The 24,796-nt window shown below is 40.2% G+C and overlaps 1 protein-coding gene across 5 annotated transcripts; it reads right to left on the minus strand.

Annotated features, from left to right (window-relative positions):
- Positions 1-209: 209 nt before the first annotated feature.
- On the minus strand, positions 210-22,943 carry MIER3 (MIER family member 3). 5 transcript variants are annotated; one of them, XM_062017788.1, is made up of 13 exons: positions 22,710-22,797; positions 21,970-21,994; positions 19,619-19,764; positions 17,582-17,716; positions 16,038-16,158; positions 13,930-14,015; positions 13,656-13,728; positions 10,375-10,526; positions 9,861-9,942; positions 6,259-6,350; positions 4,601-4,728; positions 4,268-4,413; positions 210-4,173 (listed from the first exon to the last, which is right to left on the minus strand). In XM_062017788.1, the coding sequence occupies exons 1-13, from the start codon at positions 22,716-22,718 to the stop codon at positions 3,716-3,718; spliced, it is 1,653 nt and encodes a 550-aa protein (XP_061873772.1). In that variant the 5' UTR covers positions 22,719-22,797; the 3' UTR covers positions 210-3,715. The 5 variants fall into 5 exon arrangements, with proteins under 5 accessions (XP_061873772.1, XP_061873771.1, XP_061873773.1 ...); XM_062017787.1 differs by having other exon boundaries at positions 6,259-6,353; XM_062017789.1 differs by having other exon boundaries at positions 6,259-6,353; positions 20,609-21,994; positions 22,710-22,776.
- Between the last annotated feature and the right edge of the window lie 1,853 nt (positions 22,944-24,796).

The following is a 24,796-nucleotide window of genomic DNA, read 5'->3' on the forward strand; positions in this document are numbered from 1 at the left end:
ATGTTCAAGACATCGGCTATGACTTGAGGCGCAGGGCTGGATGCTGCCTTTGTCATCCACCTCTACCTAACACGAGGCAGGCAGAGTAGCAGGTTGCACCTCAGTGGCACCAGCAGTTCTCAGAATGAGCTCAGCGTAAGAAACACTAATACATTAGTATTCCCACAAGTAAACACGGTGCAGATGCATGAAAGGCTTTACAAGTAAGCAAAGGTTTCCAGACATTTATTTCTGGAACTGTACACCAGGTATTAAAGTACAACAAATACAAAATAATGCTCCAAAAAATCAGCAGTGTTTATGTACAAACATTAAACCAATGCAATGATAGCAACTTCCCCTTGAACACCTGACCCTCAAAGACGTTCCGATTGTCCCTAGATTTGCTGTTATGTACAGGGTGCATACTTTGAACTGGGAATCTTGTTTTATTAGGAGGACTGTAACCATTCCTACTGTATTTTACAACTGACAGCATCATCCTCCTCCTTTTAATGAAAAATAGAAAACCACCACCAACAAAATAGTGACGTTGTTGTTACTTTATAATTTACTTTATGTAGTTTCCCTGTCTGTAGACAATGTGCTTTAGTGCTGGGCAAATAGTGTCCCCGTTGGTCAGTTCATCCATTAGTTTACATTCAAAGCTGAAACACTCACTCAAAGACTTTGGTTAAATTAAGTAGTATCACTATGTTCTACTGCATCTGAAGTTTTCCTATGTTTGACTCTCAGTTTTAAAAATTAAAAGTGGGAAACAATTGCACAATTCATTGACCTAACTGGCACACCATTTAGTATTCTTCGAACGGTATTGTACATCCTTCAGGTAAACTCAGCAGTTTGACTGTGACAAGAGGAAAACCAACCACTTAAAAACCAAGCATGAGAAGATGACGTGTGGCTAACCAAAGCAAAAGTATTGCTATAACCACAGCACCAGTTACACTGTTAAATGAATTGGCTACCCTCTGGGAAGTCCCCGTGCACAGGAAGGAAACGCCTACCAACACTGCAAGTGCCCGTAATAGATTTTTTTTGGTTTGTTTGTAGGAAAAAGTGTGGCAAAGGACAAAGAATTTGTCACAGTTTGTTACAAGAATTGTGCTTCGCTGTCTAAGGACCCAGGCAACACTAGTTTCTCTGCATGGCTGAGTCAGGTGTCTTCCTGATGGCTTTCAAAACGCAATTCTTTTAATAAACAGTAGCAAGTTCTCCATTTAAATGTTTAAACTGAGAGAAAAAGAAGTAAGTCCAGCTTTTAAAAGAAGAGTTCAATAAATAGCTATTTTACATGGATAAAGTCATAGTGGTACAAATTTATGAATGTCACATCAAGCATGCACAAAAATGTTACTATACACAGAAGTAGTCAGAAAATATTGAAATAGATATCTAAAAAGATATGAAGAATTTACATATTTACAAAAATCCTGCAAATTATTGCCTTATTTTAACAAGGAATTAAAAGTAAACGATACCAGCTAGCTAGCCAATGGGCTAAATAAGATCAGCATTTAAAAATCTATTAGACTAGCCGGAATTCATTTTTCTCTCATATCATTTTCTGAATTTTGGTCAAAAGTCTTTATTAAATAACTAAAGTGTCCGTTCAACTTGCTGACAACCCAAACCTTAGACAAGTCTCTGTCTGCATTAAGAGCCCAGCAATGCATAGATAAACTGAATATATTACTGCATCAGCTAATGAGAATGGGCATGTTTGTTTAAGTGCAACTGGCATAAGCATTCAGTCATCTTTGTATAATGATTTTTATACAGACTAGCCACTCACTGTAAACCCACAGATAAACTTGGATGTGCAACAATGGAGGATCATGGCCAGTATTTTACAGAATTACATAAAACGTGTTGATTCATAGACAAAAGAAAGACAGTACAAAGTTCAGCACAAACCACAGTAACAAGAAGCAGGTAACTTGGCTACAAATGTCAGACTACAACACAGGGCCAAGGCTACCCGTTACTTACTGTGTACTTGCTAAAGTTACGTATTTCAGATGTGGAAGTTAAGACCTCATTAGGCAATTACTTCTACTCCTGTCCACTGCTCTAAAAAAAACCCCAAAGCTAATTTGTTTTTAATCTGGTAAATGTGTGACTGCACAAACGCTTCAAAGCCACCTTCATGGCGATGGTGTAAAGAGAACTCCACATGCTGCAACTGAAACCTGGGGAGTCGATGCAGTTCATGGTATTTGTAATAAATATCCTCTTCCCTTTCAAATATTAAAGCCATTACTTTCTAGTTACGCAGCATAACCTTGAAGCAACCCTTACAAATACCAAAAGCGTAATCACTTAGATGAATGAAAAGAAATTACTAGCAACCAAATCTGTCATACAAACAGTGCAAAGAAAAAGTAGGGAGGGAAAGGGATAGATAATCCTACTGAAGTAAAGTTCAGGTTCTCACTGAAACCCCCTGCAATCTGCACGCAACAACATCTTACAATAGCCAATGCTATGTTTGTTTGACTCTCACATGAGAGCTAGAACAAATGTTCGCAGGATGAACTTCCTGGATGACTGAATTGCACTCAATGTTAAAAAAGGTACTGAAGCTAAATAACTGCTTTTATGGGAAATGTTTTTTACCAGTCCTATCTAACCAAGGTAGCGAAGTGCCTTTTTTCAGCCAATGACTTAACCAAAGCAAATAAACTGCAATCCACTCTAAAGAAAAATTTTCAAATACATACTTCAAGGTTCCTACATGATTCCTACATGAACTAGTCAGTCCCTCAAAACTGTAACACTTTGAACCGCAGTGCTCCAAACAACTTATGATGTCTTCCAAATATAGACTGTTTAGTGGTAAATCCTAAGCTCTGCAGGCTGTAGCTTTGTATGACATCCTCAGCTGCCTTAGGAAAGTTAAGGTACACGATTATATTGCTCTTCAGAGTTGTGGACAAAACCCATCCAAATACAACAGAGCCTGAAACACATTTGTTTAAGCCAGTAAGGAATTTTAAAGTACATAGACACCTGTGGCAGCATAACTGCTTCTGTGTAAGGTAGCCATGACCTATTACCTTGCAGCAGCATTGAAGTGTAGGTCTTCACACTTCACTCATGTAAGACCCTTGTGCTAACCTCTGCCAAGACGAACCTGCTGTTTTGTAAACTGAAGTACTCTGGTTTAACATCCCATGAGAGAAGGTTCAATTTAAAAAACATCCTTGTATGTTTGTGCAGTTTTAATTATTAAAGAAACCCATCCCTGCCTTTACAAGGGGAAAAACCAAAAATGCTACATTGAGCAGGGATCAGAATCGGTACCTGTAAACATAGTTACTCCACTGCATCTGTTACGGCAAAAGTAACTTAAGACTAAAAAGCCACTCTGTTCCTTTCAGAACATCTGTGCTGGTTTTGAAATAGTGGCTTCTGTGTACAGGCTTTAAAGGAAATAAAACCACCAAAAAAAAGAAAACTGAAGCAGAGCTTAAAGCTGCACCACAGAGTTCTCTTAGTCCCAAACTCTGCCAGACATCCTATGACATTTCCACATTATGGACTGAAAAAAGAAATTACTCTTGATAAATCAAGATATAGTTCTATACATACAAAGACATCACTGATGTCATAAAGTTCAAACTTCCAGTGAAAGACTAGGCAAACCTGATAGCTTCCATCAAGTTTACTACTACTGCATAAAGTACCCAATGTTTGTTTCACTTTCCCACAGTCACTCCGAGTGAAGGGCAGCATGTTGGTGAAGAGTGTGGGCATTGATAAAACCATTTGTCTCGTTTGCAGATAGACTGCTGAAGTCAGCCACTGAAACTGCCATTTTGGCACTGGTAATGTGGTGTGTGTGGTTCTCAAAGTCCACACCAAGGTTATTTACAGAGACATCATTCATGAAGGACTCTGGGACAGCAATTCCCATTTTTAATCTCTTGGTGGGCCGCTCTGCCTCCTCACTGCACATGTTCATTGGGTTTAGCTCTGAGTGATAAAAGCCAGTCTCAAATAAATTAAAGCAATCACTTTCGCCATTGCTGGGCAAGTTAAGCAACTCCTCTGTGCCGACAGGCACGTGACTAACTGGTGCTCGGGGTAAGCTGTCCATGGGAGGGAAGGCGTCGTCCAGGCAGCTGACATCTGAGGCGTGGCAGACTGTAGCTACACTATTTGTCAAAGCTGGAAGAAAAAACAATGGAAACGCAAATGAAACAGTTGTTTTCAGGCCTGCAACAAAACCTTATTTTTTTTCTTCCCCTCTCTCTTGATTTACCTGTCAACTCATTGGCAGTGATGGAGTTCAGAATGCTTAGTTGCTGATCGGGAATGGTTTCCGTTCGACTGTTAGATGTTAAGGCTGAAGAATGCACTGCTCCACCTAGGGCTTCCGCTTCATCTACTAAACGATCCATGTAGTCCCTGAAAGGATATTGCACCCATAAAGTATTATTTAACCAGAAAACAAGGCCTACAAATTATGATATATTTAATTTCAGTTGCCACAGCCACTGCAGTCTTACACAACAATGACAGAAGAAAAAAAATTCCCAGTCTTCCATGTTTACAATTTGCAACAGAAAACATATTTCAAGAACATTTTACTTACGTAACTCCTGGATGATGGTTATATCTCTTCTTTCCAAATCTTGTTTGCTGAGCAAAGTAATCGTAACGTTCTGACTTTTTCCACATGTAATAGAAAGCCACACACTCAGCAACTGTTCTGGTTCTTACCTAAAAGAAGGAAAGAAGAATTGGCAAGATTAAAGCAAATGCATGTTCTGTTACCTCCCCAATCTCTATTCCTGCAATATTGTTAAGTTTTATTGTTTCAGTGTCTGCACCAAACCAATTACATTAGGAGACTTCAGAAGAGATGTACAGATTCAAGTAAGCATTAGATTTGTTCTACTGTATGCATAACTGGCTTTTTGAAAACTATACTGAAGCTCCATCTACACCTCAATCATTTGCATGTATAAACATACATATAATGGATTTTTAAACAACAAAATAAAATTGCAGTCTTGTTGAGAAAGTATGAAGAACTCAAAAGACTCATTTTCATCTATGTTAACTATCTTCATCTTTCCCCAAAACGAAGGTTGCTGTATCAAGTCAGATTCTTTGAGAAAAAGTCATTAATGCTACCCATATTCTTACACACCACATCCATTTTTAGACACAGAAACATTTCACATCATCATCAGCCCATGGTAACTCTGTCCAGCTGTAGTTTGGCAGTAAACTATATTTGAGCTTAATCAAACTTAGAGAAACATCAAAGGCAAATCCAAAAAGCCTTTGGTGTAGCAGCAAACCTTGCTAGTGTAGACACAAACATACCAAGCAAACAAACAGACATCCATATGCTGGTATATAAAGTCCCAGTTAGCAACACTTTGCAGTGCAGTGATGAGGGCAACTGTTGCTTTCTCCACACTCTACATCTTATCTAGCTGCTGCTTTCCAAATACAAGTAACATCAGCTTACGCTCTTAAACTTTCTGGCATTTTACGTACTTGGAAAAAGGAAACCTCCAGTGGATTTCTTACACAAATTCTGGTGCATAGTGATAGATCAACCCACGTGCTCTGTTGCACATCGGAAAAAGTATTTTTAAATTCTGAGTTACTGTTTATTCATATGGTTCATTTAAAATCTGACTCACTCAAGGTCAGGTTAAACTGGGCACTGGACAGGTCTAGCTGACTACTGTTGAACAGCTACCACAACCCTATAAAGTCTACCTGAAATTCAGCAAAAACACCAGACTCCTAAAGGAAAAAAAAACCCCTTCAAGGCGGTATCAAAACATAAAGGAGAGGCAGAGAGGAGTCACTCAGCGGCAATCCAGATCAAGATCAAAACTCCTCTGCTGGCCAGAAAACAGAGTACTGATGGATGGCTATACTTTGTAGAAACACAGAGCTAAGCCTGTCTTAGCTTTTCCCTCCCACAGCCATGGTATGGAAATACTGTACTTCTAGGAAAGGCCTAAATTTAAATTAAATTATAATATAAACACATAAATGGAAGTACTGTCAACAGACGTCAATTTCAGAGATAATACATTGACTCATCTTGCAATGCTCAGCTTTTCTGACATCAACTGAGAAAAAATTAGCAGAAAAATGCTAAGCTGGTTTTACCATTGGTTCTTATTTCCCTCTTCTGTATGCCTTCTGACAAACGCATTGCTCTAACAGATTTTCAGCATCGTATCATTTACCAATATCTCCACCTAACTGTGAAATACTAACCTTGTTTTTCTGTATGAGATGAAAGTCTTTTCCATAAATCAGAAGCGCGTGTTCAAAGCTTCTGCATTCTTCTTCTGTCCATGCTGTCATCTCTTCTAGACAATTACAAAATAAGATAAACCTGATTTCACTCACCAATCTTTTTCAAAGAATACAATATTTGTGGCTAATGGATGAATAGCTAAATGCATTCTAAAAAAAACAATAGTTGAGTTATTTAAGTCCATGTTCTTTCCTCTACTGTACAGATATCCTACCTCACATCTAACATTCTTCTTTCTAAAGATTCATAGAAGAGTTTGATTTCTGATATATTTTACCCTTCAAAGCAAAAGACATTCAAAAGATTTCATCTATTATTTCTCAGTAAGTTGGCCATCAAAAAAGACAAGATCTGGTTAACATCACTAAGGTATAAATGAAATAATTTTTCTGAATATTTTTTCTCACAAATAACAAAGAGGACAGTGGTTGCTGGAAAAAAAAGAGTGCATCCCAGAATCACAGAATGGTAGGGGTTGGAAAAGACTTCTAGAGATCATCCAGTCCAATGCCCCTGCTCAAGCAGGTCCACCTAGATCACATCACACAGGAACATGTCCAGGCAGGTCTTGAAGACCTCCAAGGAAGGAGACTCCACAACCCCTCTGGGCAGCCTGTGCCACTGCTCCCTCACTCTCACGGTGAAATAGTTTTTTCTTATGTTTAAGTGGAACTTTTTGTGTTCCAGCCTCACCCCATTACGCCTTGTCCTGTTGCTAGCTACTATAGAAAAAAGGGATGTTCCAGCCTCCTGACACCCACCATTCAGATATTAGTAAATATTAATAAGATCCCCTCTCAGTCTTTTCTAGACTAAGCAGCCCCAGTTCCAGCAACCTTTCCCTGTATGAAAAATGTTCCAGTCCCCTGATCATCTTGGTGGCCCTGCGCTGGACTCTCTCCAGAAATTCTCTGTCCCTCTTGAGCTGAGGAGCCCAGAGCTGGACACAGGACTCCAGATGATCCAGTCCATCCAGTATCATCCCAACATTTAATCATTAATAAAATGATTTAGCTAACCCCACAACAATGACTCTTCCCAATAATTCACCTGTGAAGAAAATTATTGTAGTCGTCAGCAGGATAGGGTATTCAATCACTGACTGCTTACAGAGGCACAGAGTTAACCCTGCACTGAAATTCTCAGGTGACTGGGTGTGTGAAAAGCAGAGTAACTGAATAAGAAAAAGGAACAGCTCAACCTTGTGAGAGAGAAGCTGAAAGAGAAGGTAATAATAACACACAGGATGCTGAAGAGGTATTTAGGAGGTGAAGATCAGTACAAAGAATGTGAAGAACAAGCAATAAGAAGGTTAAGAGATGTGGTTGGACAAAGAAAGCTGAAAGAAATGCTGTTACCTCTGCAAACAGATCAATTGCTTGAATAACTGGAGAGAAGGGGGCAAATGGAGAAAAATGTAGGACGGTAAGGGATAAACTAGAACTAACGGTAATTTGAGCCCCCAACCTCCCCCAGATCCTGTAAAAATTTGTAAGCTAATCATTTCCCCAGAAGACTGTGACAGAGATATTTGAGAGGACTCCAATGAAGAACTTAGCTGAATCAGAATTTAAGGTAGCCCCTATTATTAGAATGAAGGTATGTGATAGACCTCAAGACAGCAACTAGACAAATACCATAAAGACCATGCCATTGGATAACGTTCAACTGACTAATCTGCAGAAAACATATGCGCAGAAGCCTGGCAATTAGGAAGACTAGGTATCTTTGGCATGTCTCCTTCACTGGAGAAGACTGTAAATGTTGGATGAGGGTGGCTTTTGGGGACCACGTGAATTCTTGAATGTGGGATCATCCCCTAATACTGAACCACAATCTATGACTTGCTACGCAGTGCACTGGGCAGGAGGCAGAGACCCTCAGGATGGGGGTAGCCCATTGCTATACCAACCAGTAAGATCATTAAGTGAACTTCTTTCTGCTGCTATGAACTACAGAGCTGCACGTGCTGGTTACCCTATCTCTGCCCTGCAGACCCCAAAACCCTGGAAGCAGTAATATGGGAAGCCCTGGCTGTTTTAAAATCATACCTCATTGCATAAAGGGATGAAATAAGACAAAACAGAAATGCTCAGGGGGGTCAGGACAGTCAGTGTTGACTTCAAGCCATCCTGACCTGGGCAGACACGATGCATGGCATTGTACATCTTAGTTGACAAATAGAGTGGGATGAACCAACACCAGCAAGGTGACCCCGAGCTGATGCAGACAGCAGATGGATTCAGCAAGTACAACAGACTCCCCAGAACCCCCAAAACCTTCCCTAATTTCAGAAACACCCTGGTGAGGTAGTGGAACCCCAGAAAAGGCATAATGAACCACAGAGAAAAGCCTTAGCACAAAGCATACCCTGGGCAGCCACAGAGGGCCAGACGTCAGGAGAGTATTACTAATCCAGTGCTACCAGGGAATCCAGAACAAACCAAACAACCTTCTGCTCCTAGAGATTCCACAAATAACTCCTTCAGATTTTTTAAGGAAGAACTAATTTTTTTTAAGATAAAACCTGCATTTCTAAAATTCAATTTTATTTTTACAAACAACAAAAGAAAATCACTAAAAAGAGTAAGACTCTTTTACAATGAGGTCACTGAAATCCGACTAAAGAGGATAAAAATAATATTTTAGAGAAAAGTGACCTATCTTGATCACAGTTATGGATTTATATATAATTAAGAAGGGATATTGCAGGCATCATACATTCATAATGGGGAGTCAAGAAGTTTCAGTTGAGATTGTATTTGAAACCAACAGGGGGAAAAAAACCCATGTTTCAAAACATTTATAGAGGCAGACACTGGAACCAGGACCTTTCTGCTCCCACATGAAGATGATAATCATTCCACTGCAAGACTATTTTCTTTCTCTCTTGACCTGCTAGTTTTGCACTCCTTCCTAGAGAGTTCTCAAGCTTCAAAGAGAAGAAAAGACCTCCATACAGTCTCATCTGTCAGAAATTATCTCGGTTCTGGTAGATTTTTAATTCTCATCTTAAGAACAGCAGAGAGCTTCAGTAAGGAGAGTAGATCATACCATAATGGTTTCTCTAAGAGACAGGGACTGATCTAGCATTACCATCCTTTACCATTTTTAATGAGGCAAAGCTCTCCATGCTCAATCAAAGATGTATGCAACTATATGGTCAAAGCAGTTTAGAGCTGGCATAGCACAGTGTCAGCACAGGAAGAGAACAGGGCTTGTTTACATAGCTAGTTATGTTTGCTTGATTTTAGTATACAACATCAACAGTCTAATTGATTGTGACCTCAAAAAGATACAGTAATGTGAGAACTGCCTCACAGGAGCAAAATCACTGCTCCACCATCCCTCCTCTCCTGTAATGCCATGGTTACAACAGCAATGAAGGAAACAAGGGAAGGGAAAAAGCTGATCTTTTACACAAGTTGCAAACTTCTCTAGCAGAACTGTCCAACAAGATGATAACTAATCTCTGTTTACAACACCATGGGAACAGACATGCTCATCAATCTGCTTCTTACTCAAGGACCATTTCTGAAAGCCAGGAACTCCTTCTTACCCTGAGATGCTCTTCCATTTGAGCAGTATCTCTCAATTGCTTCTTTAACATTATGGCTGCTTTTAAGAAGCTCATACAATGCCTACAAAACAGAGAAAGTCTTCAGAAAGAATCAGTTTGCAAATATCCAAACTAGGTGTCTAAAACTAGCTTTTCAGTGAGCACTTCTAATGCAGAAAGAGAGGATTTATGATTATATCATGATTAAAGAAAACTCAACACACAACCAAAAGCAAAACCATACAAAAGTTGAGGCAAAGTTTAATTAAGAAAGTGTAATTATTAAGAAAGCTGGATATGTCAACAGCATAGCAATCAGAAACATCACAGATCACAATACTGCCAACTTTCAAATACCTATAATTTTAAGTATGTGCTTAACATTACAAATAAGATCCAGACCCCAATAGCATCTAATTAATTTCTTTTTTAATATATAATACAAGGCAGAGAAAGAGAACACACATTAATTACAAAACAATGTGTCACAAAGGGAACAGAACATAGATCGTACTTGTTCATTGTCCCGTGTATGTAGGACTTCGGGAACTCTGACGATCATTTTTTCATTTCCTGTTCTTAAGGAGGTTTCAAAAAGGTATTCTTTAACTTTACTTTCTGAGATCACATCAGGTTTCCAAAGTAAATGGTCTTCATTTTCATAGGCTGTTAAAACAGAAATCCATTACTGCCAGGTACGATGTTTTTAAGGCCCTAACATTAAAAGCTACTTCACAAAGAACAGGAATACAGAGATAGTCAAATCAAGCACCATCACGTCACTTCAAAATTGCAGCTCACTTTTTTCCCAAAAAGTCTCAGTTGAGAAATAGACTCTGCAGGGTGACATGGTGAAGAGATTCAGGTTCCAAGAGGATAAGGGACCAAACTCTTGTTGACAATCAGATGATTTAACTATTGATCATCTTAATATAAACAAGCTAGCAAAACCATTCAGTTCTATTAATCTATTTTAAAGAAACAAACTATAGTTTACAATAAAAGTTTAGGATTTTTTTTAAACATATCAAGTATTACAAGTAAGAAAAAAACAAACAGAGGAGCTGGCTGGCTAGTAGGGTATTTTCAAGCAAAATTTGCCAAAAATTACTGAACAAAGTGGAAATCTAGGTCCCAGCATGATAATTTGTTTTTCAATTCACCAACAACTGAATGTTGTTAAGAACTTGGATGCTGCATACTTTACAAGCAATCAGGATGTACAGTTCTCCTTCACAGTAGACTGAAATCATGTATGCACCTCTTAAGAAGCTTATTTGAAAGACAATATATTGGAAATACACAAGAGCTGGCCTGAACCTTTGTCAGTCTCCTCATGTTTCAACCTTAGATGAAACTAAATCCTTTACTCTGATCAATAGATGTGTTTAACACTGCACATAACATTTCTTGTACTCTCTTGGTGATACAAAACGAGTTCTTCAATTCAAATGCACATGCATAATGCCTGCTACAGTAGAAGAGGTGAAGATTCTCCAGTTTCTCATAAAACTGCAGGAAACAACATTAAGCTAAGACAAGAAATAAAATTACATCTCCTCTGAAAGTTCTGTTTTGGCTTAAGAACACAGAAAGCTTTCACACAGACATGTTTCAACTGTAGGTTTACAGAAGAGCAGAACTGCCTTGTAGCACAATTCTGGTAGCTGGGATTACACAGCAGAAACACAGGCCCCTGTGTCCCATCACAACCTGTTCAAGGAGTACAGAAGAGGCTTTGAGAGAACCATCCACCCCTACAGCCAGGTCTGCCATCTCCCAGTATGGCTGGTGCTCAGCTTCAGCCTCCTTTATAAACCAAAACAACCCAGCATCTTCTCAGGGTCCCTGACTGACAATTTCTAAGAGGATCTCTCTCATCTGGGAGCTACCTCTTTGCTCTGGTCCATGCCAGCTGGCAAGACTCTCACTAGTTCTCTGCAGCGCCACTGAATCCTCTGGTAATTGGCAATCCTCTAGTTCTTGGCTGAGGAGAAGTCAAGATGTGTAAACAGTAAAAGGACTATCCAGCTAAATCCTGTTCTTAATCTTCCATTTCTTACAACCTACAAGAATCATGCTTGAATCTTAGAAAACAGGAGACTTCCCTAGGTCTCTTAGGCAACACAAAAGACATTCACTTGCTAATGCTTCCAGTTCCATCCATAACAAATATTCTCCACTGTTGCAAAAGATTACTCTCCAAAAAAGCACTCCCATGACATATTACAGCTTGAACACAAACAACTTGCAGAATACTGTAAATTTACAGAAAAAAAGCAGAACACCCTTGATTTACGAATATATCCCCCAATATTTATTATTTCCTTAATTTTACAGCTGTTCCACTCATGAGCAAATTTAATCAATTATTTCTTTCTGAATTCCAGATATATATTCTATACTTTCCCCTTGGTGAGGTTTCTAAAGATACAAGGTAAAACTCTATCAAATAAGTTTTTTTGTTAGTCTAGCATAATTGCACTTTTAAACCTAAATTTACACTGAGTAACATCATACTTAAACCATCATATTTTTTAAGTGATAGTGTATCAGCACCTACATCTTCTACTCATGCTATGGAAATGTTAAATAGTTTATCGCTTTGTTTTCCATATCCATTTTATAACCCATAATGTTGTGCTTGCCAAAAGGAAAAAGTAACGTTTCCATAGAATCATAGAATGGTAGGGGTTGGAAAGGACCTTTAGAGTCCAACCCCCCTGCAGAAGCAGGTTCACCTAGATCAGGCCGCATAGGAACATGTCCAGGCGGGTCTTGAAGATCTCCAAGGAAGGAGACTCCACAACCCCTCTGGGCAGCCTGTGCCACTGCTCCCTCACCCTCACAGTGAAAGAGTTTTTTCTTACGTTTAAGTGGAACTTTTTGTGTTTCAGCTTCATCCCATTACCCCTTGTCCTGTTACTGTCTACTATAGAAAAGAGGGATGTCCCAATTTCCTGACACCCACCCTTTAGATACTTATAAATGTTAATAAGATCACCCCTCAATCTCCTCCAGACTAAACATCCCCAGTTCCCACAGCCTTTCCTCGTATGAAAGATGTTCTATACCCTTGATCATCCTAGTGGCCCTGCGCTGGACTCTCTCCAGCAGTTCCCTGTCCCTCTTGAGCTGAGGAGCCCAGAACTGGACACAGGACTCCAGATGAGGCCTCACCAGGGCAGAGGAGAGGGGGAGCAGAACCTTCCTCGACCTGCTGGCCACACTCTTCTTGATGCATCCCAGGATGTCATTGGCCTTCTTGCCCGCGAGGGCACATTGCTGGCTCATATTTAGCTTATTATCAATCAGGACTCCCAGCTCTCTCTCTGCAGAGCTGCTCTCCAGCAGGTCAATTCCCAGCCTGTCCTGGTGCATGAGGTTGTTCCTTCCCAGGTGCAGGACTGTGCACTTGTCCTTGTTGAACCTCATGAGGTTCCTCTCTGCCCAACTCTCAAGCTGGTTGAGATCCTTCTGAATGGCAGCACAGCCTTCTGGGGAAGATTTGTTTTTGGCAGGTCTTCAACATAAACTAAGTTACATGCTTATGGCTCAGTTATGATTTCCTTCTTGACCCACACTTTGCTGCCTCCTAAAATGACTAGATACTTCAGAATTAAGGTTTTCTTGAGCATGTACTCTCAAAGCTGAATACTAAGATTTCTGAGATATAATTATCTGCTTGCGTTTCTTCGGTTTCTAGTGCCTTTTTTTAAAGACTTTACCTTATAAATGTAAATATTTATTCCACCAACTGCTATGAATAAACATAAAACAGTCAGAAGAACTTACCCTTTTCTTCATCACTGTATCTGCCCAGGTAAGGTGGAATTTCAGCCTGGTACTGTGAACCAATCATTATTTCCTGAAGATTTAACAAAAATTAAAAGAGAAAGGTATTAACCTAATATTCTGTGTATGGAAGCATTAAAAATGCCACTAACCTGGCATTTGACAGAGAATTCCAGACCTAAGTACTATTTTTGATATGTACTATAAATCTTAACCTATTTCTCTTAACAGTAAAGTTTTTTAAACTTTTTTTTAAAAAAGATATAATATTTACCTTTCTCAAATCTTCAGATGAATTACCATTGTCTGCCTCTACATCTTCACCATCTGATTCCTTATCTCCATCACACGTAGTATTTGCTTCAGATACAAAGAAGTCTGGTTTTAGCTAGGAAGAATTTTCAGTTCAAACATAGAACTACAAGATATGCATTACTCTTGAAAGGAGCACCTGCCTTTCTTCTGGGATGCAGTTACTGTGAGTCTGCTGATCCACACTTCTATCAAAAGTCTATTAAAATATTATTCTATTTAACTACCATAAAGTCAGAAGGCACGGGAACTTTGTGTTCTACAGAATTGAAACATTTATCATCACTGCAACTACAACAATATACTGTATTTCTAATAGTCAAAGGGAAATGAAGTCATTTTTCTCCATCTATTTGCTCAATAAAGGTTTATACCTTACAGAAAAGGTACGAGAAAAACAGAAAACTTCCAGTGCTATGACTTAGCATCAGGTTAATCACAAAGAAAGTAAAGTTGAAGGCATTCTTTATTACTTACTAACGTCTTTCATCAGAAGTTTTAATGAGCATTCAAAACAGTCAACTCAAATACAGTACTCCATAGAAATGATATTTTAGAATCTCAAATGCTGTGCACTGGGTTCTGAAGTAAATCTATTTTCATAGCTGTATAATCCCCAGCAAAACGGAATCTACAGTTCTGATATGATTAAAACTATTTTACATTGTCAAACATGCTCATAAATAAGGTTGCAATTTTAGCTTCATCACAACTAAACAGAGTCATCAGCATCAGAGATAATATCCAAGACTGTATGAAGTGAAGATTTCCTTCTGTAGTCATTACTACAATCACTAGTCTATCTTTTGCTATTAGAAGTAGCAAGCAAGATGATAGGCTGAATGCATGAAACAACAACATACCCTGATAATAACAGACAATTATTTTTTCCAATGAATGCAAATTTAATAAAACAGCCTATATTATGTGTTAGATGTGTTTACCTTAAAATTTAATGTTAGTATCTGAGAAGTGGACAGACATCAGAATATAAGATGAAACTGCCAACAGTAGAGAACTGACATCTCACTCCATGAAATGGTGGATATTTGATTTAAAAATGTCCAGCAAAAACTTCTGATAGAGAAAATGACCTTGTCATAGAAAACCACAATAGCTGAAAACAAAGATAACTGTTTCTTAATCCTCAAAAAGATGAGGAGCTAGTACTTTTTTCTATAAAGCTGTCACACTTTCAGTGTCATCTTCATTAACAGTTCACTTGCAATGTTTAAGCGTTAGCATGTTTGAGGTTTTCTTAACTGAAAGAAGAGCATAACAGTTTTTAAGATTCTTATATCTCTTTCAATAGAAATGTCTTACATGTAGCAACATAGCAGAATGCAAAGGGCTACAACTGCTGATGACTGAGGCAGCACATCCCCTTTATAATCCCCCTTCCCTAGATGAACTGCTAAAGGTACTTGTCAAATTAAAACTGTGGTAAAAATCCTCCACACAGCTCTAACTCTAGTACACCAGTGAACAAATGAGCTGCAACAGGCAACTGGTTCTTAAATCTTTCCCATAATAGCTCGATGGGTAGTGAAATTTTGGTGACGATGGGTTTTATAGGCCTCATTCCATATAAAACCACTTTGCTCACCCCATGAAGTCCCATGGAAAAGTGCTGAATGTGTGAAGGGAAATAATTACAAAGAAACTGTGTCTCAGTTCACATACACAGGCTGCATGGAGTCATCACTGGCTTAAAATCAGCAGTAGAAAATTTAGTACAGAAACACTGATTCTGAACGATGTCTTATAACATATTCTTGCAATTCATTAACATATTGAAAATCATTATAAGCGTTCCTCAATACTACATTAACTATTAATTATGGAGTTACTGTATTTGTTGAAAAAATAAGTTTACTTGTGCTTTGAGCACAGTACCAAAGGTAATCTGAAATACCAATGAAAGACAACGTTCATGTACAATATTCTGCAAAGCATTGTTTCAAATTCCCAGTCAAGTCAGCACTACTCTGCAATTTTGATATCTGAAGCTACAAAACTACATATAATGCTATGACTTTCTGAGTGCTATGAGAAAATTAGGTGTCCTACATCTTAATGGCCGAGGGAAGAAGTCAGTAGCCTCATGTGAAGTAACTGATGGTGTCAAGTCATCAGCAGAGGACTGTGTTTCTTCATCATCACCTGACAGAAGATCTTTAGCGATTTCCTCCTGTATCATTAAAACAAAAAACCAAAACCTCAGACTCACTATTAAGTATACACTGGTGAGCATTTAGATTCGGTATATTCTAAGTCGCACTAATTAAAACGAATTATTTTATCGTAAGTAAATTTAGCAGACTGTACTCCCTTGATTAAAAAGCTAGTTTGCTCCTCCTAAAACTAAGAACAAATTTAACTATTCGTTTCAGAATTGAACACGAGTTCATTTCTCCTTTTGTCTTCTATTAAAGCAAAGGCACAAGAAGTAATTTCTATGAGTACCAAGCTCAGGTCTTCTGCCAACTGCTTCCAACTAAAAGTACCATTGGAAAATGCCTCAAATTTTTAGAATTCCATCATTCTTTGCATCACAGATATACCAAAGCTTTAAAAGGCTGTTACCCCTTAAACTCTGGGGTAAAAAACAATAAAACTTCCAGGCACTTCTGGAGACTTTTGCTGAGAGGGTAGTTACAGGTAGTACAAAACCTGTTATCTTTCAAAAACACACAGAAAAAAGATGGTTCTGTAGGTTTGTGTTTGTTTAATAATATGAATAAATACACACTTCTTCCACTAGCAGACATGTTTGAACCCCTCTGTAGAGAGGTTAGGAAGGGAAAGAACTGTATTAGACAACAAGCTGACTACACTTTTGTAGCCTCAACACAATCGTGAATCCTAACGAGAATCAGATGTGAAGAGCCACCATTATAGCCTACTTTCTGTGAAGTTTACCATTACATCATATTCAGAGAAAGGGAAAAACAAAAAAATAAACCAAACTCAACAGTCTAACTTCTACCTTTTAGAATCTAAACTACTGCTGCATATGCTTTATAGCCTAAAATCAGATTAGAACCTCAGAATTCGAACTGCAAAACACAAAAACCTCAAGTTTCAGGTTTTATATCAGCAATGCAACACATATAGTCACTGCAAATAAAACAATCTCTCTCTCAATCCCCTGAAAGCTGAGATCTTTCCGAATGATACACATTTGAATGCAACATTCCCAAGCATTTAAGTTATCAACAAACACTTTGATACTTGACATTTGTATTGGAAGCCAGAACTATTATTTCTAAATACTGCATATATTATCAAAACATCTCAGTTCTATTAAAAAAAACAAACCAAAGACCTGTTTATAGTTCTTTAGATATGCTTTAAAAATGCTATTACGTTACTCACTTCTCATTTGTAGCAATATAGTGCCAACCACTGAAGTTGCTATGCATTTGTGTGATAACTACAGTTAGAATCAGATCCTCAATACCCTTTAAAAAGAACAAATTCAGACTAATACTGTACATAGAAATTAACAAAGATACATGCTTTGTAACATCAAGAGACAGGAAAATGTTATTTAAGGTCATCTGGATTTCTGCTTTTAAACCACAGTACAGAGGTAAACAGTTCTGACTTACTTTATCTAGAGTCATATCTGGAAGTTCATCTGCAAGTTCACTTGGAGAGCTATCTGCACTGGAACCTGCCATAACTGGAATTGTGGGTTCATAGCCATAGAACGCCAGTAAATCTTCCAATGGCATGTTTCCTTCCTAGTAAAAGAAGATGCACAAACATTTCAACATATCATCAAAAACTTGTAAACAGCTCAGGCCTAAAAGGATAACACGTATTTTGAAGAAGTAAAAAGCTCAAACAAAGGAAATCTTAATTGAAAGCAGGAATCCTGATTAGAGACTGAAAATATTTTCGGGCAACAGGACTGCAATAATTCAGAACCATGTCTCTTGGCACACAGGGAAGTTTCATCAAGCTACTGAAGAAAAATGTTTACTGGATAAAACTAAGAAGTAATCGTTTAGAATTTGCCCCTTTTCTGATCCATACTGTAGAGTATGATTTGCCTATATTTCTTCAGGACAGAAGATACCCTAGAAACACTAACAACCCCCCTACAAGAGACAAATGCAGAAAAACTGGCATACTTTAGTCCTACACAGTTACAGTTGCAAGTGTTCAAAATCTCTCCCCAAAAAACCCCAACACAGCAACTTCCAAGCCCTCCTTATCATCTCCCACAAAATATGTTTTATAATGACAATTCAGAAGGTAACAGAAGACAGCTAATGACACAGAAGGCAAAAATCAAGAGAAAGTTTTCATTTATAACTCATTTTCTCTGAAAGCTGTTGATCAGCTGATTTTAGTATCATTACACTTGCATCCTACTACAATTAATAAAACAATATACAGTGGAGACTTGAAATTACCTGATTCAAGCCACCAAAATATTAAAAATATTTCCCAATATTTATACCTTTAAAAGTTATATTACCTTTAAAAATTTCTTGTTGAACTCATACACTGATTAAATTACTTGTTTTCTTTAGTCAGCTAAGGTCTTAGTCCTGCAAAGACTTTTCACAATGGGTAAACGTAAACTCATGTCCAAGTCTTTCCAGGATCGGGACCTAAAGTAATAAAGTGTTTAAGATGAGTGGCTCTCAGTTCTTCTTCCTTCTATTACAAAAGCAGTAAGATCATTTTGTGGACTAAGAACTCCTTTTTAACCACCAGACTTAGCAAGCTGCTTTGCTATTTTAACTGCAAGCTCATAATCAGTAAAAACGTAATTGTAAAGGTAGCAGGACAAAAAACAAACAAAAAAAAACCCCAAAAAGCAAAAAAACACCAAAATCAGGAGTATAAACACTGTCAACCCCACACTTAGAAAACATATTTTCACATGGACTACAAAAACACAGCCTCGTATTTGATGCTAAAAATTACACTTTCCTGGAATTCCATTGACCAAAACCTGCAGTTATGCTGAGTGGTATAAGTGAGTCACCGAATAGAAATGCAAACAGCATCAATTTATCGGTGTTCAGCATTCAGCAGGCATTTAAAATGAGTGATGCATTGCCACAGATGAACAACAGGTTCAAAGAGGAAAAGTATGGAATTAAAGTGTAAAATGGAATAGGGAAAGCCAAGGAGCATGCTGGCCATTTTGTACACCCACTGAATGCCAAACTGATGAAACTGAAACATAGAACTACCATTTGCAAAGCAAACGAAGGTGATCCAACACGTCTAAAACAGGACTGTTTGTCTGTATATTGAAAAAGCAAAACCTGATCAACAGAATGAAGTACAGTTACAATCATACGCAAAATGTACAGTTTCAGTTTATAACTTGCATAACTTCAAGGTGATAAGTGATACTAGATTTACAATCTGCTTCAGTGACTTCTCTACCAACACGGAAGGATTACTAAATGAAAGAGTATGAACTAATATCTCTCAGAAGCTAAGTTCAGTCTTTTTGTTAGGATGCATTATATTGTAACCAAACCCGATCTCCTTTTTTTTAGACAAGCTGTAAAGGCATCCTGCAGGAGAATGCATTACACAATACAAACTGAAGAACAGGTTAAGTGTTCATTTTACTACAAAATTTATGGACATTTGAGAGAACAAGTTGCTCTTACCTTTTCTAAATCTTCAATTTCAGAGCTGAAATTTTTGCTTTCCTCCATCATTTCCTCTTCTTCAAGAGTTCGCTCATCATCATAATCATGTACCAGCATCTCAGCAGATGGGTCAAAGTCATGATCCTCAGACGACAATGAGCCAACTATCAAAAAAACCTAATTTGAGTCATTTTTTTTTCTATATCAACATATGAAACGATATCACAGAAAAAATATGAGTACACAGGTTCTTTTACACACAGGGACCAAACTCTCAACAGAGTAACACAAACTAATCCCTAACCACTAGTCAAATTGAGCTTCTTTAGCTGGACCTCCCTTTTTGTACTTTTTAGCAATTGGTGCAGTTTTCATTCTTGCAGTATAGAGTACTTGGGAAAAGTACGTAAATACTAAAACAAAGTTTCAGGAAGTACAATCCCAAATCAGTATTTTAGTGACTATGATTGTTCACAACATCCTTGAAATCATCACTGAGGTACAAAGTGCACATCACAACATTTCAGATGCCATGAGACTGTGATTTACAAGCTCTGATTCTATATATAAATATGTTCTATATAGTGTATATATACCACATTCAGATTTTACACAGTAAGCACAATTTTTCAGTGGTAAACAGCTAACTTAGGTTATGAATCAGCTCCCTACTAACAGCAAAATGAACAGTGAGACTCGATTCACATTACTTTAGCCTCACAGACAGACCTTTTAGTAAAACTAATGTAATTCTTAGCACTTGATCTAGAAAGGAAGAATAAATATAGCAGTTTCAAGAAATGTTGAGGAAAATACACCAGAAATAACATAATACTTCTAATGGATCACATTAATTAATGAGCCATTTTGACAGATCTGTGGTCCAATGGATGCTTTTCACTACTCAAGAGGATACTCATAAGTCATCAAAAAAGTATTCATTTAAGTGCATTTTGTCAACTGTTACCAATAGATTCAACAAGTTTTACAGATGGTAATATTCTGCACCATAGTCAGTGTTCTGCAGCGAAAATCACAGAAGTACAGGGTTGTTTTGTTCTCTAATGTCTTTCAGGATGAAGAAACAGATTAGGATATTTCACTTCTGATTTCCCCTTCTGGTTTGCATGTACTAGTGCTATGTTGCAATCCTTGGCTTACAAGTAGCAAAGAAAAGGTTCATTAGGATTTATGTCCACATAAGAACTTCTTCATAATTTTCTAATAGCTACAAATTTTCAATCCTCTTCAAAAAAACCTATAAAGCAGTATCCCTCTTTTCACTGCTTCCAGCCTTGAAAGAGACACATGTACATACTAATACTTCTGAGTATTACAGTATCTAACTAATTTTTCAGCAACTATGCTAAATGTTCATGCATTACATGCAGGTAAATAAACTTTGTTTAGCTCACTTAAGAAAATAATGTGAAATTTTGTGACATTATACTGTAGAGAAACATTCAGGCCAAAAATGCTTTTTATTCACATGCTATTCATATCAGGGTATCACAGAACTTTTGGTATTGCTGATAACACTACTCCAGTTGCAGTAAGGACATGAAGTGCTTCATTGCCCTGCTGTTGGCTATCACATCCTGATCCAGTTTTAAGAAAATGTCAACTGCCTTAATCCAATGTATCTTTATGTACAGGTATGCTTAAGATTATTGATTCTAATGGCTGTTATAAATAATTTTGTGTAACTCAAGTGAAAGTCCTCTTCTGCTCATAGGCTCCAGACAAAAAAGTTCCACTTTTTTAGTAGGTCTGAGTACTCAATATCCCATTTGAAATACTTAAAATCATGTTAGAAAATAGAAGCTCAATAAATTTCATATATGTAGTTAAAAAAAGGTGTCAACCAGACAATTCAGAAAGTAGCTACAAAAAAAAACAAGTACACTCTGCAAATTCTTCTCCAAGGGTAGCTCTGCTGATGTTAACTATGCTTGCCTCTGTGAAGTACTCCAGAGAACCTCAGCAGCACTTAAAAGTCTTAAAAAGTGAGTTATCATTGCAATTTAAAACATTTCCTGCTATTAGCAAGAAGTAAAGAATTTACACAAGCCAGTAGTTATCAGCAATGAGAGCAACAGTCTCTCTCCAGGCTACATGGCTTTACTGAGTTGCTGACTTGAAAGTACTACAAAACTTTGGTTTCCTTTGGGGTTCCAAGCAGCCAATTACTAACTGCAACTGGAGTTAAGAGAAGGACAGTGTACATCTCTTCTTAAAAATCTGGCAGACTGTTAATTGCGTGCATACAAAGCGCTAGGAAAGGTATAAATTTTGGATGAAACAGGAAGGAGTGAGTAGTGTGTGGGCGGCAGGCTGGGTGCTGAAGCAGGCGGTGGATGAGGACGAACCTGGGCTAGAACTTCCAAAGGAAGCCTGCGGGGAAAAGAGAGGAGGTGAGAGCGAGGTTCCTCCGTCCTGGCACTGGCAGAAGTCTTCACTTCGTGCTCCTCCCCTCTGCCCCGCGAGCTGTCCCCTTCCCTCGCTGCTACCCGCCGGCCCCAGCCCCTGCATCCCGCCCTGTTAGCCCCTCCATCCCGTTGCACCTCTCCCGTCCCTTCCTTCGTTCGCTCCGCGCCGGCTTCTCTCCTTCCCTCCTCCTGCGCTGGCAGAAGCACCCCCAAGAACCGCGCCCGACCCGGCCGGTGCTCCCGGTCCCTCCGGCCCGGGCCGGGCGGGACATGACAGGGGCCGGCAAAGGCAGCCGGACCGGCCGCCGCCTCCAGCTCGCTCCCACATGGGGCTCGCTCCTCCCTCCCGCCGGGCACTCCTCCATCGCTTGTGCCGCTGCCGCCGGCCCGTCCCGCGCCCCCAGGGCCTGTCGCAGCGGCCGAGCCCCCCTCCGCGGCCTGGAGGCCGCCCGCGGCCGCGAACCGGTACCCGCGCTGCGCGGCACCCGCCGTGCGGCCTAGTCGCGCAGGCTCCTGCTGCCCCGGCGCCTCCGCCGCCCGCCCCGCCGCGCCGCCGGACCCCTGCGCCGCCAGGCTGCCCTGGAGCCGCCTCAAGGAGATGCCGAGGCGGGCGCGGGGGTCTTGCTGGCGGCGAGAACCCCCGAGGAGCTCCGGCGCCCCGGCCCGCTTTCCCCGCTTACCTCCGCCATATTGCGACGATCGGGCTAAGGCACAGCGCTGCGCCGAGTGCCCGGATGGGGCCGCTAAGCCAATGGCAGTCGCCGAGCCCGAGCCGGAGCCGGCCGGGGAGGGAGCGGAGGGGCCGGCAGGACCGCGCTGCGGCCGAGGAGGCGGCGCCGCGGCAGGGGCACCACCGGGACCCCACCTCTGGCGGTGCCGAGGCCTCCCGCGCCGGCCAGCGACAGCGGCCCGCTCGGCCCGGCCCGGCCCTGCCCTGCCCGGAGAGGGCGCTCGGCGCACGGCCCAGGCCGTTGGGCCGTGGCGCCGGCCGCCGCCTTCCCGCCGCCCCGCCCGGCGAGGCCCAGGTCGGCGAAGGCTGCCCACCCCGCGGCGAGGCGGGCGGCACGCAGCCGGCGGGGTCCCGAGCCTGGCTGGAGGCGGAGTAACGCGGATACCTCCCGTCTAGGTCGCCGCGTCCCTAGCTTCCGCGGCCAGCCGTCTTGGGCCGGGGCCGCGGGTTCCGTGCGGGAACGGTGCCGGGCTGCGCCACTTGTGCTTCACGCGATGTCGAGACTCTTGCGAGGTGCTGCTGTGGAGAAGGGCTACAGCAGTTACGCTGACGTTCAGCATCCGAAGTCTTTGGAGCTTGTAACATAATGTCAAATGTTGCAGATGTTCCTGTTGCCGATTGACTACTATGAGTGAGATTTGTTTTGCCGTGGGTTTTTCTATCTAAAAGTTGAGGCTTTTTGTGTGCAAGAAATATCTATTCCATTTTTAGTGTCAGGTTTTTTGTTCCAGTACACAAAAAAGTGGAAATTGGGCTGTTTTCAGCTTTACTTCTTTACCCCAAGCTACAAAGACTAATGCTTTTAATTTTTGAGTCACATTTTTCTTCTTCTGGCCAAACCAGTATCTGCACACATGGTCTATCAAATAATGCTGTGATGGAGGGGCGGTGTGCATCACAGCAACACCCCAGGTGCAAGAGTGCCCCAGACTCTGTCCCACTCTGGGGTATTCAGCAGGCTGTATCACAAAGCAAATGGCTTCTCTGGCATGCTTGCAGCCTGTGTAGAGGTATCAAGCTAGTTTACGTACTTAAGCAATGGAATTCTATACTGTTTGTTGCTCTGAGAAACAGAGTAAATTAGCTTGTATCACATGCTACACTGGTGAGTCTAGAGTAATTCCAGAATGTAATCTCTTTGTGTAGCTTCAAACTATGCAGCAGCCTATGATGCAGACATACCTGCTCTTGATGTGCTTGGGGTAAGACGTTGACAACAAACATCCCGAGACTTGGTAGAAATTGTTTTTTTTGAAGGAAAGTTGTCATAGTCACAAATAGCTTCACCAGTACCTAATCCTTCCCAGTGTGCTTTCTTTCAGAGTTGTACACATAGATTAGGGAGTTCATAGAATCATAGAATGGTAGGGGTTGGAAGGGCCCTTTAGAGATCATCTAGTCCAACCCCCCTGCAGAAGCAGGTTCACCTAGATCAGGTCGCATAGGAACATGTCCAGGCAGGTCTTGAAGACCTCCAATGAAGGAGACTCCACAACCCCTCTGGGCAGCCTGTGCCACTGCTCCCTCACCTGAACAGTGAAAGAGTTTTTTCTTATGTTTAAGTGGAACTTTTTGTGTTCCAGCTTCATCCCATTACCCCTTGCTAGCTACTATAGAAAAGAGGGATGTCCCAACCTCCTGACACCCACCCTTTAGATATTTGTAAATGTTAGTAAGATCTCCCCTCAGTCTCCTCTTTTCTAGTCTAAACAGCCCCGGTTCCTGCAGCCTTTCCTGATATGAAATACGTTCCAGTCCCCTGATCATCTACTAAAAAATTAAGAAGAAAGATTTAATACTTTTAATCTCTGACTGATCTGGAATGCCATCATAACCTGTGAATGCTCCCAAGCCTTTTTCAGTTTCCTCTGCTCTGGGTACACCAAACCCGGTTCCTATCCCTATTCCCTTGAAGCCTTAGCTTAAGTAAGGCAGAATAGCTTCTCATGAACACGGAACGTGTAACACACACAGAAGTAGCTTGCTTGATAGCCTTTCAACTGTTTAATATGATTTTTTCAGTTGTGTGCAACTTTA

This window comes from Colius striatus, chromosome Z (assembly GCF_028858725.1).
Source record: "Colius striatus isolate bColStr4 chromosome Z, bColStr4.1.hap1, whole genome shotgun sequence".
Lineage (NCBI taxonomy): Eukaryota > Metazoa > Chordata > Aves > Coliiformes > Coliidae > Colius > Colius striatus.

Coding starts and splice junctions, on each gene's coding strand:
- MIER3 (XM_062017787.1), bottom strand. Junction 17,717..19,618: donor AAATTGAAGATTTAGAAAAG/GTAAGAGCAACT, acceptor TTCTTTTACTAG/GAAGGAAACATGCCATTGGA. Junction 4,414..4,600: donor AACCATCATCCAGGAGTTAC/GTAAGTAAAATG, acceptor ATATCCTTTCAG/GGACTACATGGATCGTTTAG.